Here is a 15,828-nt window from a genome sequence, read left to right on the forward strand (position 1 = left end):
TAAGACTCTCTTTGAAAATTGAATTCACTGATTTTTTAATAGGTGTGAGAAAATTAATTTAATAACATAGTGGACTCAGATGCTTCATGCAGCCCTCAGCCTCCTACCTCTGCCTCTTCTTGTCCTCTGACCTTTCCTTATTAAGTGAAATAATTTGAACTGCAGGACTATTTGTCATTTGGTACTTGACTTGTTTCACTTCCCGGTTTCAGCTGGGATTAAGACCAGCAATTACTGGAAATTGTAAATTTACCCAACATATTTTCCTGATTAGAGAGCTTCCAAACGAATTTGCATTTATATTTAGAAGTTTGGAAGTTTATCTGAAATAATTTCTGTACATTTTTTAGATTCTGCCTTACCAATTCTCTATTTCTAATCAAACACTTGCTTATAAAATGCCCCCGATGAGGCAGGTGGTATCTGAAAGTTCCTTCCAGACCTGTAAGTCTAAGGCACTTTAGAATGAGTATTCAAGAGCAGGTATCACCCCAATAGTCACACAAAAATGCCCGCATTTCTTATGTATAAGAATGGCGTAGGTAAAACAGTTTGGGCCAGTTCCAAAGTGCTAGCTGCGAGATGCAAGAACACTACCACTTTCTTTGCCTGATGGGCAAGCAGTCTGCTTCTGCGTCAAGTCAATTGAGGCTGTTAGCTTTGGCAAGTGTCTTGCATAATCCTGTTGCTAATTCAGCCATGTGCATCAGTCTCTGTGGATTATAACAGTTGCTGCCAATCTCCTACATTACACAGCAGCCTGGGAAATGCTCTTAGAGGTAAGAACCCCATCACTGCCAGTTCATCCAAATCTTCCTTTAGCTAACATTTACTGAGCACATACTGTTAAATGACTGATAGAATTATTTCCATTAGCGATACCTGTTCTTTTTTTTAGTCAGTTTATTCTCCTTTTGAGTATCTTTGTTTTTTCTTTCAGTCAGTATTAGAGCTGACTTGGCTGTTCTGAAGCTGATGGATGACTATAAAAATAACATTTCTTTTAAATTGTATTTTGCTGTTTAAATATCTTTTTTTCTATGTTTTTCATTAAGGACATGACAAATCTTCTCTGTGTGGTTTCTGCCTTGTTGCTTATTGCTCACTTTAAATTTGTGCTGTACCAATTGGTGGCTCTCTGGATTAGGCCATTAGTACTAGAAAGGGAGGTAAAAAGGTAGAACAACTGAAGCAAGAAAAAGAAATATGCAGGTATCTGAAGCTGGAGAGAGAATACTTACAGAAAATCATGAAAGTGTGTTGTTTTTTACTCTTTTTCATAGGGCAATACATATTTGTGATTTTTTTCTAATTTTGTATTTTTGTGACTTATTTTGTTTAGAGGTTAACATACGAAGAAAGAATGGCTCGTCGACTACTAGGTGCTGACAGTGCAACTGTCTTTAATATTCAGGAGCCAGAAGAGGAAACAGCTAATCAGGTACCATGTTGCGCTGGACTTCTTAGGGTAACATTTATTCTGTCCCCTTTTTCCATCTTCCTTATGGATACTGTTCTTGGGATGAGTTCTGTGGAAAGTAGAGGGCAAGTCACAGAAAAGCAGTATTAATATCATCAGTCAGCCTCACAGCTAATTTTTATTGAGCACATACTATGTTAAGTGACTGACAGAATTCCTTCCATCAGTGATACCTGTTCTTTTTATCTTCTTGATTATTCTCCTTTCCAGTACCTTTCCATTTTCCTATCCTATGTTTTATGCAAAATAATTTTGTGTGGAGAAACACATTTTCGCTGACACCGTCTGAAATAACTAGTAAATATTTCCCATTAGAGTTGGCCCTTGAACAACACGGGAGTTAGGGGGACCAACCCCAAGCACAGTTAAAAACCCACATATGGCCGGGCGTGGTGGCTCATGCCTGTAATTGTAGCACTTTGGGAGGCTGAGGTGGGTGGATCACGAGGTCAGGAGATCGAGACCATCCTGGCCAACATGGTGAAACCCCGTCTCTACTAAAAATACAAAAATTAGCCAGGTGTGGTGATGCACGCCTGTAGTCCCAGCTACTCGGGAAGCTGAGGCAGGAGAATTGCTTGAACCCGGGAGGTGGAGGTTGCAGTGAGCTGAGGTTGTACCACTGCACTTCAGCCTGGCAGCAGAGTGAGACTTCGTCTCCAAAACAAAACAAAACAAAACAAAAACAAAAACAAAACAAAAAACACACATACAACTTTTGACTCTTCAAAAACAGCCTACTGTTGACCAGAAGCCTTACTGATAACAAAGAGTTGATTAACACGTATTCTGTATGTTATATGTATTATAGACTGTACTCTTAAAGTAAGCTAGAGAAAAGAAAATGTTACAAAGAACATCTTAAGGAACAGAAGATACATTTACAATTCATTAAATGGAAGTGAGTCATCATAAAGGTCTTCATCCTCATTGTCTTAAATTACAGTAGTCTGAAAAGAAGGAAGACAAGGGGTTGGTCTTGCTTATCTCAGGGGTTGCAGAAGAGGAAGAAAATCCATATATAAGTGGACCCATGCAGTTCAAACCTGTGTTGTTCAAAGATCAACTGTTTAGTCTTAATATCTAGTCAAAATAAAATAGAAAATATTATCTCTTTATTTTCTTTCACATATATACAGATGCTTTTCAACTTAGTATGGGGTTATGTCCTGATAAACTCATTATAAGTTGAAAATATTGTAAGTTGAAAGTGCATTTAAGGCTGGGCGCAGTGGCTTACACCTGTGATCCCAGCACTTTGGGAGGCCAAGACCGGGTGGATTACCTGAGGTCAGGAGTTCAAGACCAGCCTGACCAACATGGTGAAACCCCGTCTCTACTAAAAATACAAAAATTAGCCGGGTATGGTGGCGTGCGCCTGTAGTCCCAGCTACGCGGGAAGCTGAGACATGAGAATCGCTTGAACCTGGAAGACAGAGGTTGCAGTGAGCCAAGATCGTGCCACTGCACTCCAGCCAGGTGACAGAGCGAGACTCCATCTCAAAAAAAAAAAAAAAAAAGTGCATTTAATACACCTAACCTACTGAACATCTTAGGTTAGCCTAGTCTATCTTAAATGTGCTCACAACACTTACATTAGCTTACAGTTGGGCAAAATCATCTCACACAAAGCCTATTTAAAATAAAGTATTGAATATCTCATGTGATTTATGGAGTCCTGTACCGAAAGTGAAAAGCAGAATGGTTGTGTGAGTACTCATAGTACCGTTACTACCAAATGCGTATTGCTAGCACAAAAGTTTCACTTAAGGAAAACTGGAAATCTTGCTGCATTCTTATTATTTCTATTATTAGTCTTCACATCTTTTTTTCTACCATTACAGGACACTGGTTCTCCTCATGCTTCTGTAGGGAGTCCTCTGGATGGTCAAAAGGTTAAGCTTTTCACCTTTCTTCTCCTTCCAGTCTTTCACTGTGTCTGTTTTCTTCTGTTCTTGCTGTTTTACGTGTGTTTCTATCTTTTCTGCCATATATTAATTATAAATGCTATGACCAGTGTCTGTTTCATGTAATATCAGATACACAAAATTACTGCAACATGAGTTTTTTTGTCACGTATTTACCAGCTTGAATTTATTTATTTATTTTATTTATTTATTTATTTATGTATTTTGAGATGGAGTTTCCCTCTTGTTGCCCAGGCTGGAGTGCAATGGTGTGATCTCAGCTCACTGCAACCTCTGTCTCCTGGGTTCAAGCGATTCTCCTGCCTCAGCCTCCCAAGTAGCTGGGATTACAGGTGCACACCAACATGCCTGGCTAATTTTGTATTTTTAGCAGAGATGGGGTTTCACCATGTTGGTCAGGCTGGTCTCGAACTTCTGACCTCAGGTGATCCACCTGCCTTGGCTTCCCAAAGTGCTGGGAATACGGCATGAGCCACAGTGCCTGACCTCCAACTTGAATTTAATTCTGTCATTAGTGGATACTCTGAACATTAAATCAAGAAAAATTTTTCATTTGTTATACCTTTCTATGGGGAACAAAAGTGCTAATTCTTCAAGGGATTAATTTGATAGTAATTAGATGAAGCAAAACAACTTGTGGTATAACTCTTGCAGTTTTATTCATACTGTTGTATTTCTTCCCTCAAATCAACAAACTTGTTTTTTAAACACTGAGTAACTTCTTTAAGAGAAAACATAGTTAAAATTATCTTTCATTTAATATTAAATAGGGAATATTTACATAGACTCCCTTGTCTTCATTGCACTTTTTTGTTTTGGAGATAGGGTCTCACTCTTTTGCCCAGGCTTGAGTGCAGTGGCACAATCACAGCCCACTGCAGCCTCGACTTCCCAGGCTCAAGCAATCCTCCCACCTCAGCCTCCCAAGTAGCTGGGACAACAGGCATGTACCACCATGCCCAGCTATTGTTTTTTTAAATTTTTTGTAGAGATGGGGTCTCACTTTGTTGCCCAAGCTGGTCTCAAATTCCTGGCCAGAAGCAATCCTCCCACCTCGGCCTTCCAAAGTGTTGGGAATTACAGGCGTGAGCCACTGTACCTGGCCTTTATTGCACTTTATAGGCAAGGAAATTGTAGGATCCACCTTAATCACCACAGGAATGTTGATGGGTTGTTTTTTTTTTTTTAAAGCAAAAGTTTGGCTAGACTGTCAGTCCTATTTTTTCTTCTAAAGATGGTGGGTTCCTAACAGCTGCAGAGCTGAGGAGGAGGCCCTTGCAAGGCAGGGATTGTTAGAGGTGGGGGAAAAAAAACAAACATTTTTTTTTCTATTATTCTTTTACTATTTTTTCTATTACCATTTTTTCTATTATTCTTTTACTATAATTGTATATAATATGGCAGCTGCTTGCCACATGTACTATGTGGAGAGATGCACCACCCTGCATCAGCTTTTACCCTACAGAAGGAAATCAGCGTTCCATTATATTTCATTGTTATCAACAGTTTAGGAATACATAGCTTTGCTTTTGCCTTTTTCTTTCCTTCCCCTTCTTTCCCCTTGCCTGAGAGAAAAGAAGGAAAAAAAAAATTCATCTTTCTTACCCCCCTCTTTTTGGATGATAGGACTTGAAGACAATCTGAAATACCACATAAACTCACTTCCAGATGTTTTTTGTTTCATATGCAATTGAATTGGGCTCAGACTGTGTTTTTAAGCTCTATGATAAAAATATCACTGTCTTCTAGGGCCTTATTGGGGGGCAGGGATAGACTTGACACTTTGTCAGAAGGGATTGAGTCTGCTAACTTAAACTTTCCTTGATTCAGGAATACAAAGTCTCCAGCTGTGAACAGAGACTCATCAGTGAAATAGAGTACAGGCTAGAAAGGTCTCCTGTGGATGAATCAGGTGATGAAGTTCAGTATGGAGATGTGCCTGTGGAAAATGGAATGGCACCATTCTTTGAGATGAAGCTGAAACATTACAAGATCTTTGAGGGAATGCCAGTAACTTTCACATGTAGAGTGGCTGGAAATCCAAAGCCAAAGGTGAGCTGGGAGATGGAGGCTTTTTAAGAGTCATTCTCTGAGGAAAGGTTTAGCTTCCAAAATATAGCATGCCGGTAGGAGAAAGAGATACAAATGATCTTTCTCAATACCCACGATATAAAGGGTTTTAAATATTCTTAAGTTCTGGGCCATCTTCAGGAGGCATTAGAAACCAAAAAAAGTGGCTGGGGGAGTGGAGTTTGGGTTTGAAGAATAGAGTAGAGAATAACTAACAGGGAGCTCTTCACACACCTATATCATTTATTCCTCATTGTTATTCCCAAATCACAAATAACTAAACTGAGTTCTGTGAGGTGAGTTTCCAAGGTCAGAGAGCTGGTGAGTGGCCAGGCCTGCATATGAACCCAGTGCTCTGTACCATACAGAGAAGTAATGCTCACCACTGGTTGTAAAAACTTCCAATCTTTAATCAAAAAACCAAGGCTGCTTATATTAATATTTACAGAGGGAGGTGGGGTGAAGAATATTGTTTAGAACGGATAATGACAAATTCTGATACCATGCAGGACTAGAATGACCTGGATGGGAGCCCTCTCCATACAAACATGGAAATGCTGGATAAGGAGCTGCCCTATCTTTAAAGGAAGGACTAGAATAAACTGTTTAATAGCCCAGCAAGGCAGTAAACAGGAGTACACTTTTCCCTGAGCTTGAGTGAAAAGAATAAAAAAAGGGAAAAAATTAAAACCCCTAACTACACTATCACATGATAGGGAGCCAAAAGCTGAGAAATGTGAAATTTAGTGCTGGATGATTAAAATTCTTAGAAGCAAGCAAAAAGTTGCCTTATATAAAGGTAATAATATGTGAAGAAATAACCACAAGGAGAGTTGTGTTAGGCCATTTTTGCATAAAGGGATTCCTGAGACTGGGTAATTTATAAAGAAAATAGGTTTTATTGGCCAAGCATGGTGGCTCACACCTGTAATCACAGCATTTTGCAAGGCCGAGATGGGTGGATCACCTGAGGTCAAGAGTTCGAGACCAGCCTGGCCAACATGGTGAAACCCCATCTCTACTAAAAATACAAAAATTAGCTGGGCATGGTGGTGGGCGCCTGTAATCTCAGCTACTTGGGAGGCTGAGGCAGGAGAATTGCTGGAACCCAGAAGGTGGAGGTTGCAGTAACCAAGATCGTGCCATTGCACTCCAGCTCGGGGTGACAACAGTGAGACTCCGTCTCAAAAAAAGAAAAAAGAAAATAGGTTTTATTGGCTCACAGTTCTGCATAGTATACAGAAGTATAGTACCAGAATCTGCTCCTGGCGAGGCCTCAGGAAGCTTACAATCATGGTGAAGGCAAAGGCGAAAAAGGTGAATCACACAGCAAGAGAGAGAAGTGGTGGAGGTCCCAGACTTTTAAACAACCAGATCTCATGTGAACTAATTGAGCAAGAACTTATCACCAAGGGGATGGTGCTAAACTATTCATGAGGGATCCACCCCCATGATCCAGTCACCTCCCGCCAGGCCCCACCTCCAACACTGGGAATCCCATTTCAGCGTGAGATTTGGAGGAGACAGACATCCAAACCATATTAAGAGTCAATAGTACAAGAAACAGAAAAACAGAAGGCCAAGTATTGCACAATATTGAACAATCTTAAGTAACCTCTAAAATAACTTCACAAAGATTGAAACAATTTTAAAAAGAATGGAAACTATAATGAAAGAACAAGATAGTACCAAAAAATACAAATTTATAAAATAAGCATAGAGCAATGTACTCAATGCAATAAAAAGCTTAATAGTGGCATAAAATGAAAGAGGGAAAAGTGATAAAAAATACCTGACACTTTTAGGTGTTAATTTCCTATAGCTCCACGGCATTGTTTTGTTTTCCCACTATGGCAAGTTTTACCATCATATACTTTTCTTAAAACTGAATTGCAACGCCAAAGTCAAAGATCAAAGAAAATAGCCTTGAATTTTCAAACCCTATATACTTCCTAATAAAATGGGATTTTTAAAATAAACTCCATTGTTATAGAAAACGTTTTACAATATTCTTGGCATAATCTGTGTTAACAGCTGTGTATTCACAACATGCTATCAAACGCATGTATTAAAAGTAAATTTGTAGCTTATGAATGAAATTCAATAAGAATTATATCTTGAACTTCCAAGATAGTCACAAAAAGATTCCATATTACTTTCAAACCTTATACAAGGCTTAAGATCACTGATCAGGTTCTAAGATTATTGATTCTTATAGAATACTACATTAACATGAAAGATGGGCTTTTGTTTTTAATATGACTGTACTTTTTTCCTAATATAAATTTAAATGTTTCACAGCTAGAAGGGACTTAATTGTTTAAACTTTTTATTGTTAAATGTTATTCTTTCATCCCTCCTTCCTCTCCCTCAACCTTCATTCTCCTTCCCATTGTTTTCTTCCCTCTCTCATTTATTAAAGGTCTACTTTGGCATATGCCACATAAATTACATTAGGATTGTTAAAGTATGGAATATTCATGTTTAAAGAAATACATGTTTTTTAGGCTTATGTTTTAAAAATATTTTATTCCTCCCTTGACATGCTTGTTCTAGTTGAGCCATAGGAAGACTGAAAATAATTTCTAATTTACCCTGTTCTCATTCTTGTGCCCTTCCGAATTTCTCCCTCCATTTAGTAGGCTTGGTAAAATTTTGGAAATATTTCTTAGATCTTATTTGAAAGTTGTATGCCAAGTATAATGGAGGTGAAAAATATGATTAAAGTAAAGAAATAACTCAAGAACTGGCATTGTGGCAAGAATGCAAAAGGAAGAAATTGTATACTTATTACAGCTTCTTTTTTCCATCAGAAATAGTCAACCATAGCCAGGCACGGTGGCTCACACCTGGAATCCCAGCAGTTTGGGAGGCTGAGGCAGGCAGATCTCTTGAGGTCAGGAGTTTGAGAACAGCCTGGCCAATATCGTGAAACTCCATCTCTACTAAAAATACAAACATTAGCTGAGCATGGAGGCGCACACTTGTAATCCCAGCTACTCAGGAGGCTGAGGCAAGAGATTCACTTCAACCCAGGAGGCGGAAATTGCAGTGAGCCAAGATCACACCACTGCACTCTCTAGCCTGGGCGACAGAGCTAGACTCGTCTAAAAAAAAAAAGTCAACTACTAAAAAGTAAAATAATTATGAAGTATGATACTTTACATAATTTAAGTTTTACAACTGAAAGTTATTAGTCTAGTTGATGATTACTTTTTAGATTCTAGAGTTTAATACATAATATAGTTTCTGTAAATTTGGAGCTATCTGAAAAATACGAGTTTGAAAAGTTAGAGCAGTCATATCCTGATAATTCATCCATCTATTTAGTGCTATATATTTCTGGTCTTTTCCTTTCTTAGAATGGAGGTTTCAAAAAGATTTTTCAGATTCAAATACTTTGACAGACAGTTGAATTTGAATGTCAGTTTATGTTACCAATTTACATACTGATTTATATTAAGGAAGAAGTTTGTTTTAACAACTAAAGGGTCTAAAGTATATTTATTTTGTTAGGAATCAGTTAGGAATACTTTTGGCTGCAAGGAACAAAAAATGACAACAAAGAACTTGCGGTGGCTTAAAAAAGGAAAGGTTTATTTGCTTATCTAATAAGTCTGCAGGTGGGGTGATGTAACTATTAATTCAGCATCTCAGCCATGTTAGGGCTGTTGGCACTGTGATTCATTATGATGGGCCTATCTTTCAACTGTGTTGTTCATAACTTAAATCAAAAATAATAATGAACTTAGCCAGGCATAGTGGCTCACACTTGTAATCCCAGCTACTCTGAAGGCTGAGGCACGAGAATTGTTTGAACCTGGGAGGCGGAGGTTACAGTGAGCCAAGATTGCACCACCGCACTCTGCACTTCAGCCTGGGCAACAGAGCGAGACCCTGTCTCCAAAACAAAACAAAACCTTAGAACTCAGACATCCATGGACAACTGGTTTTGTTTAAAAGTGAGAGAAGGAAGGAGGACCCTTTGGACTACTTAAAAATATTGTGTTTAATCAAAATTTACTTTTATTTTTTACATTTTTTCTTTTGAGACAGGGCCTCAGTCACTTAGGCTGGAGTGCAGTGGCGTGATCATGGCTCACTGCAGCCTCAACCTCCTGGGCTCAAGCCATCCTCCTGACTCAGCCTCCCAAATAGCTAGGACTACAGACATGCACCACCACACCCAGATAATTTTTTTTATTTTTTTGTAGAGACAGGGTTTAAAAACTCAAATAGAATTTAAATTGTTACCTGCTTTTTTTCACTGAAAAATCAATTCCTTAGTCAGGTATTTGGTTTAACATTTTAACATGAAAACTCAGATCACCTCTGCAAACCACACTGTTACTATTTTCAGTTCTCCAAATAGAGTAGGAATACACAAACTTCTAATCTTTAATCTTTGTTTCTATTCACAGATCTATTGGTTTAAAGATGGGAAGCAGATCTCTTCAAAGAGTGATCACTACACCATTCAAAGAGATCTCGATGGGACCTGCTCCCTCCATACCACAGCCTCCACCCTAGATGATGATGGGAATTACACAATTATGGCTGCAAACCCTCAGGTGAAGAAGGGTATAGGTCTGGGCTCAGTTCTGTGTCTAGTGCTTACAGGCATTTGATTGGACAAAGGAACTGTTTAAAAGGTGAAGTTAAGAAGGTTCTTTGATTTATGAAACTATTTTTCCAAATTCTACATCCATCTTGGTTTCAGAGGATAGAAAAATTCTTTGTTTCATGAATATTTATTCCATCAGGTGTTATTCTACTCCTTCCACAAATATTATTAAGGGCCTAATATGTACACACTTTCTGTGTGGGTGATGGGGTTGCAGTAGTAGACTGGACAAAGTCCTATGGTAAAAAATAAGCAATTAACAAATAATATAACTTCAGGTAGGATTACATGAAGAAAATAAAGGAGAAAAAGAGAGTGAGTGGCATGCATAGGCTGTATAAGAAAAACTTAAAGTAAAATATTTTAGAAGAAACACATCAGTGGGATTTAATGTGCAAGTGTAGACAAATGATAATTTTGTTAGCATTCAGGTTTATCAGTTTTCATCAAAATGTTTTCTCTTGTATTTGCCTTTAGACTTAGGGTCAAAAAATCAGTTGCCTTCTTAGAATTTAATAGGAGGCTGCTGGGTATCATGTTGCCAGTTCGAGCCTGCAAATTCTTTTTTATTATGTTATACATTTTAGTCACTATGCTGGATATAGGGGATACAAAAATGAGTAAAAAGTTATTCTGTACCTTAAGAGCTCAGTGTATGACAGGTAGTTTTATTAAAGTCTGCAAAAGTAGTATAAATAATACACTTTTAGAAAGAAAAAAGAAGGCATGGTAAAATGAGCAGTTTTCTCTAGAAGTCATCTTTTTAGAATCTCTGATCTATTTATATCATTCCATATTATTTCTTTTGAAGAAAATATTTAGTATTAGAAACTATATAAATAATTTTAATGACACTGCAAACTTTTAATTAAAGTTTCTGGCCCAGGTGCAGTGGCTCATATCTGTAATCCCAGCACTTTGGGAGGCTGAGGCAGGTGGATTGTTTCAGCCCCAGAGTTTGAGACCAGCCTGGCCAACATGGCGAAACCCTGTCTCTACTAAAAATACAAAAATTAGCCAGGTGTGGTGGTAGGCACCTGTAATCCCAGCTACTCAGGAGGTTGAAGCATGAGAATCACTTGAACCTGGGATGCGAAGGTTTCAGTGAGCCAAGACTGCGCCACTGCACTCCAGCCTGGTTGACAGAGTGAGACTTTGTTTTTTTTTTTTTTTTTTTTTTTTTAGACAGAGTCTTGCTCTGTTGCCCAGGCTGGAATGCAGTGGCGTGATCTCAGCTCACTGCAAGCTCCGCCTCCTGCGTTCACACCATTCTCCTGCCTCAGCCTCCCTAGTAGCTGGGACTACAGGCACCCACCATGCCCGGCTAATTTTTTTTATTTTTAGTAGAGATGGGGTTTCGCCATGTTAGCCCGGATGGCCTCGATCTCCTGACCTCGTGATCCGCCCGCCTCGGCCTCCCAAAGTGTTAGCATTACAGGTGTGAGCCACTGCGCTTGGCCTGAGACTCTGTTTCTAAATAAATAAATAAATATTGTTCAAGGTTTATTATATTCTAATATTCCATGGTCATATAAATATATTTTTCTGCAATAATATTAAGATCAGAATGAAAACAGGTTATCCAGCTAATCAGGTTGTGATAGAGCGCAGCAAACTCTTCACTGTTAATGAAAAGCTTCTATATTAATGCACATTCTTAAAGTTCTAAATGTTTTAATCAATGAATACATGACCATCACCCTGAAAAGGTCTAAATCACTATTAAGAAGTTGCATTTTAATGTTTGTGTTCATATTTGATATATATGAAGAAACAAAAGTGGAACTTGCTTTTTTTCCTTTTTTTTTTTTTTCTTTTTTGAGACGGAATCTTGCACTGTTGCCCAGGCTGGAGTGCAGTGGCGTGATCTCAGCTCACTGCAATCTCCACATCCTGGGTTCAAGCAATTCTTCTGCCTCAGCACCACCACGCCCAGCTAATTTTTTGTATTTTTAATAGAGACAGGGTTTCGCCTCAGGTGATCCACCTGCCTCAGCCTCTTTTTTCCTTATTATATTTTCAGTGCATTTCCTTGACATTAACAAATTCTAGCTTTTAGTTTAGTTTTCTGCCTGTTTAAGAAAATGGTAGAGAACTGACAAAATCCAAAATTTTTCTTTGTGTTGGGTCGTTTATTCCTCTTTTGCCCTAGAAAGGCTGGGATATATTATGGGATGGAATTATCTGTGGTCCTTATGTATTTGCCAACACTGGGAACCTGCTATTAATTTCAAGGCATTTTTCTTAGCATGTTTTAAATTGTTATTGGAATAAGCCATTTTATAGAACAAAAGAACATAAACGTAAAACTGCAGTTGTGAGTCTGCTTAGTGTCTTCCTCAAATTACAGTAATGCATTTTTACATGTGGAAAAGTTCTCAGTGAGGAAGGACTGACTCAGTGCTCATGGCCAATGGCAGTGAGCAGAGTTTAAGACAGCAGGCCAGCCTTGGGGGTCAGTAGTCTCCAATCATTTAAACTCTCTTGACAAATTATTATGAAGTCACTAGATGAAGGTGAGCTGCTGAAAATCTCGCTTGGATCATTCCATATTACATACATATAACATCACATTGTACCCCACAAATATATACAATTATAATTTGTCAATTAGAATAAAAAAGAAATTTTTATTTATTAATTTAGAGACAAGGTCTTCCTCAGTTACCCAGGCTGGAGTACAGTGGCATAATCATGGCTCACTGCAGCTTAGAACTCTAGGGCTCAAGCAGTCCTCCCATCTCAGCCTCCCAAAGCACTGGAATTACAGGCGTGAGCCACTGCCATTAGCCAAAAATAAATTTTTAGAAAATAAATGTAATCTTACCCAAAGCCCAATATATAATGCCAAAAAAAAGGAAACCCTTGTAAACATAGGAAAAAAAGGAAAGGAAGGAAATAAAAAAGAAATGTTACTACAAATACCAAGATTGTAGGGCAACACTGATGATACCGAAAAACCTAGGATGAGGCCGGCAGGCCATGCAGTACAGGGGTTAAGAGCATGAACTTTGGCATCAGGCAGATCTCAGCTGGAATTCTAGCTCTGCCCCTCACTACCTGTGTGACCTTAGCAAGTCACTTAACTTCTCTGTGCCTGTTTTCTCCTTCGTAAAATGAGAATAATAATAATAATAATAATAATAATAATACAGATTTAAATAGTACATGTAAAAAGCATTCAGTTTACCTGGCACATACTATGCTTTCAATAAATGCTAGTTATTGTCATTATTTTAATTCAGAGACAGTAACTACCCCATCTTAAAGCAACAGGCCTACAACAGAAGCCTGTGGAACCAGATGTAAAGGATCAGTTCCATGTCTAGGTACTCCGTTCCCACAGTACTGTCAGAAAGTAAGCAAGTCAATTTGGGATGGAATTTCTACCCAGTATGTTGTTGCTGTGTGGTCTTCTGACCTCCTGGCTTTTCCGTTTTATCACCTCCATGGGAAAGGACTTAGGCAGCAGATGTGGCTGTGCCACAACTGCCACAGCTGTGGGCTTGGGTGGAGGAGCTGTGAGCTAGAGGACGGCCACACCCATAGCACAGCTGACATCAGCCACACATGAAGCTGGGAAGCTGCTCTCTGCTCTCAGCACCCTCAGGGCCAAGAGAAGCCCCAAAAGAGAGTGGTTACTGCCCTCATTCCAGGCCCCAGAATTCTCTGCTTTGCAAATCCCAGGCTGAGCCCCATGGTTAACCCTCTCTGGTTCTTTGCTCTACCCTTTGGAGAGAAGACAAAGCAATGAGAAATGGACAAGAACAGCCCTCATAACAGAATATCCTATCCATCCTGTGATTTCAGCCAAGGGTAAAATAACTACTCTGGGTCTATCAAAAGGAGCAAAAAAAAAAAAGATTGAAAGAACCCAAGGCATCACAGTAACCAGACCAGTTTCTAACACTACCTATTATAGTATTCCAACCGACTCCAAAGATCAGTTGACACTCCCAACATCTTAATTAAGGGGATAGGGCTAAGAGTCTTCTTTACCTGAATAATCCAAGACAGGCAAAAGGAAGGGAAACTCATGAAGTCTAGGCCTCAGTGTGTGTAGATGTGTATATCCCACTGAAATTGCTGTGAGAGAATTTCGATATTTATGCCACTTAGCAGTAGTAGTATTTGTTCCAAGTTTCTGAGCATGTTGCCTGGTTGATTTTAATTCCAAGAGTAAAACCCCTTCTTTTCTGTCTTGGGGTCTTCAGTAACTGGTATGTCCAAATATGGCAGATATAAGTTCTGTGAGTCATCACTTAAAAATTGGAGTGAACTTTACTATCCATTAGAAAAACAAAGTGGCATTTAAACCATGACCAGTTGACAGACCATTTTTCTACCTAACTCTTGGCATAAGTTACCATTTGTTGCTGTAAGGATGCCATTCTGGAAATGTTTAACGCTGTTAGAATCTCAACTTTACAACATCTATTACCGTATATTAAAACTTTTTTCTTATAATTTATGAATTAAGACATGAGTTTAAATAGTCATATCATAAAAGGCGGTGAAAAAAAATTCAAAATAGCTAAATCTTTCAAGATATAGTAATCCCAAAAGCATAAAGTATAGTTGACAGAAAACTGAAGTTGACTCCTTACTTCCTTAATGCCCTTTAGTTACCTTAAATTTTGAAATTTTAAAGTTATTTGGGTTTAGAAAAAAAAAAGTATTTGGGTTTGAAAGGGAGAATACATGTATGTTTTCTAGTACACTGTAGCCCAGATGATATGAAATGACCAAGGAAAAGAGGAAGACTAGAGTGGAAAAATTAGTTCAGTAATGAAACACAGACGGTAGAGCTCTCCTGAGCAGTGGAAAATAATTACAGAAAGCAGCCAAGAGAAGGGTGAGAACCAAGGAGGGAGGAAAATCTTAAAGTTCAGCAGAATATTTTATAGAATATGATATTTTTCCACCTGGGTTGATCTTTTGGGAATAAGAAAAACGTTAGATATTGTTGACTGCATCCAAATTCTACTTGGGATAGAACACACAGCTCTAAACATATACTGGGCTGTGTATCACACTCGATGTGTGTAGCTCAAGCAATTCATAAGAGACCAAAGCAATCACATAGTTTAGCAAAATAATGAGTGATTGTGCAGTTTACACCAAAGAGAATGCCAAAATGAGGATCACAAATACAGTTTATTTTAGACTCTAATCCTATCTTTAAGAACAACTACATCTAAACACGAATGTTTTACTTTGTTTTGTTGTGTTGCTAAGTTACTTTGTATTGCACTTGGATTTTGGAATGGCTATTTTGCAGTCTGATGTTTCCTCAAACTGCATTATGTATACAAGTGGCAAGCTTTTATGAAGACCTGTGTGCCACAAGTTAAATTTCATAAACTATGAAATATAAATGTTATTTCCATATTACATAAATAATTGGCCTTGCACAAGGTATGAAATAATCTTTACAAGCTGGATGTTTAATACAGAATCACTTTAAGAATTCAAACTTATTTGTAATATAAGCTTTAAACTCTGTGGATTTGTTTGGAATAGAAAAGTAACACACAACTGAGTTAAATATAAAATGTTAGTTTGTTGCTTGTGTTTTGTTTTAGCATTATAAGGTTTCCTGGCTCATTTCAAGCTTCACTTTAAACATTCCCTTCCATTATTCTTATGTTAATGGTAAAGCAGATAGAAATGAGAAAATTAATAAAAGCAAATGCAGCAGCATTAATGTGCATCAGAGCCTACTA

General features: G+C 38.2%; 2 protein-coding genes across 10 annotated transcripts in view; one reads left to right on the top strand and one right to left on the bottom strand.

Moving 5' to 3' along the window:
• The window catches only part of PALLD (palladin, cytoskeletal associated protein), a 442,141-nt gene that overhangs the window by 406,212 nt on the left and 20,101 nt on the right, over positions 1-15,828 (top strand). For 3 of the 7 annotated variants that reach the window (XM_063664276.1, XM_063664274.1, XM_054485154.2), the window contains 4 exons: positions 1,343-1,441; positions 3,325-3,375; positions 5,239-5,460; positions 9,900-10,049. In XM_063664276.1, the coding sequence (XP_063520346.1) occupies positions 1,343-1,441; positions 3,325-3,375; positions 5,239-5,460; positions 9,900-10,049 (522 nt within the window). The remainder of the gene's footprint in view (positions 1-1,342; positions 1,442-3,324; positions 3,376-5,238; positions 5,461-9,899; positions 10,050-15,828) is intronic. The other 4 variants (XM_063664277.1, XM_063664275.1, XM_054485155.2 and 1 more) reach the window with 2 other exon arrangements.
• CBR4 (carbonyl reductase 4) overlaps positions 1,384-15,828 on the bottom strand; it is a 118,163-nt gene continuing 103,718 nt past the window's right edge. For all 3 annotated transcript variants that reach the window (XM_063664280.1, XM_054485159.2, XM_054485161.2), the window contains one exon: positions 1,384-1,529. In XM_063664280.1, the coding sequence (XP_063520350.1) occupies positions 1,438-1,529 (92 nt within the window). In that variant the 3' untranslated portion in view covers positions 1,384-1,437. The remainder of the gene's footprint in view (positions 1,530-15,828) is intronic.

The sequence above is a fragment of the Pongo pygmaeus genome, chromosome 3 (assembly GCF_028885625.2).
Source record: "Pongo pygmaeus isolate AG05252 chromosome 3, NHGRI_mPonPyg2-v2.0_pri, whole genome shotgun sequence".
NCBI classification, from domain to species: Eukaryota; Metazoa; Chordata; class Mammalia; order Primates; family Hominidae; genus Pongo; species Pongo pygmaeus.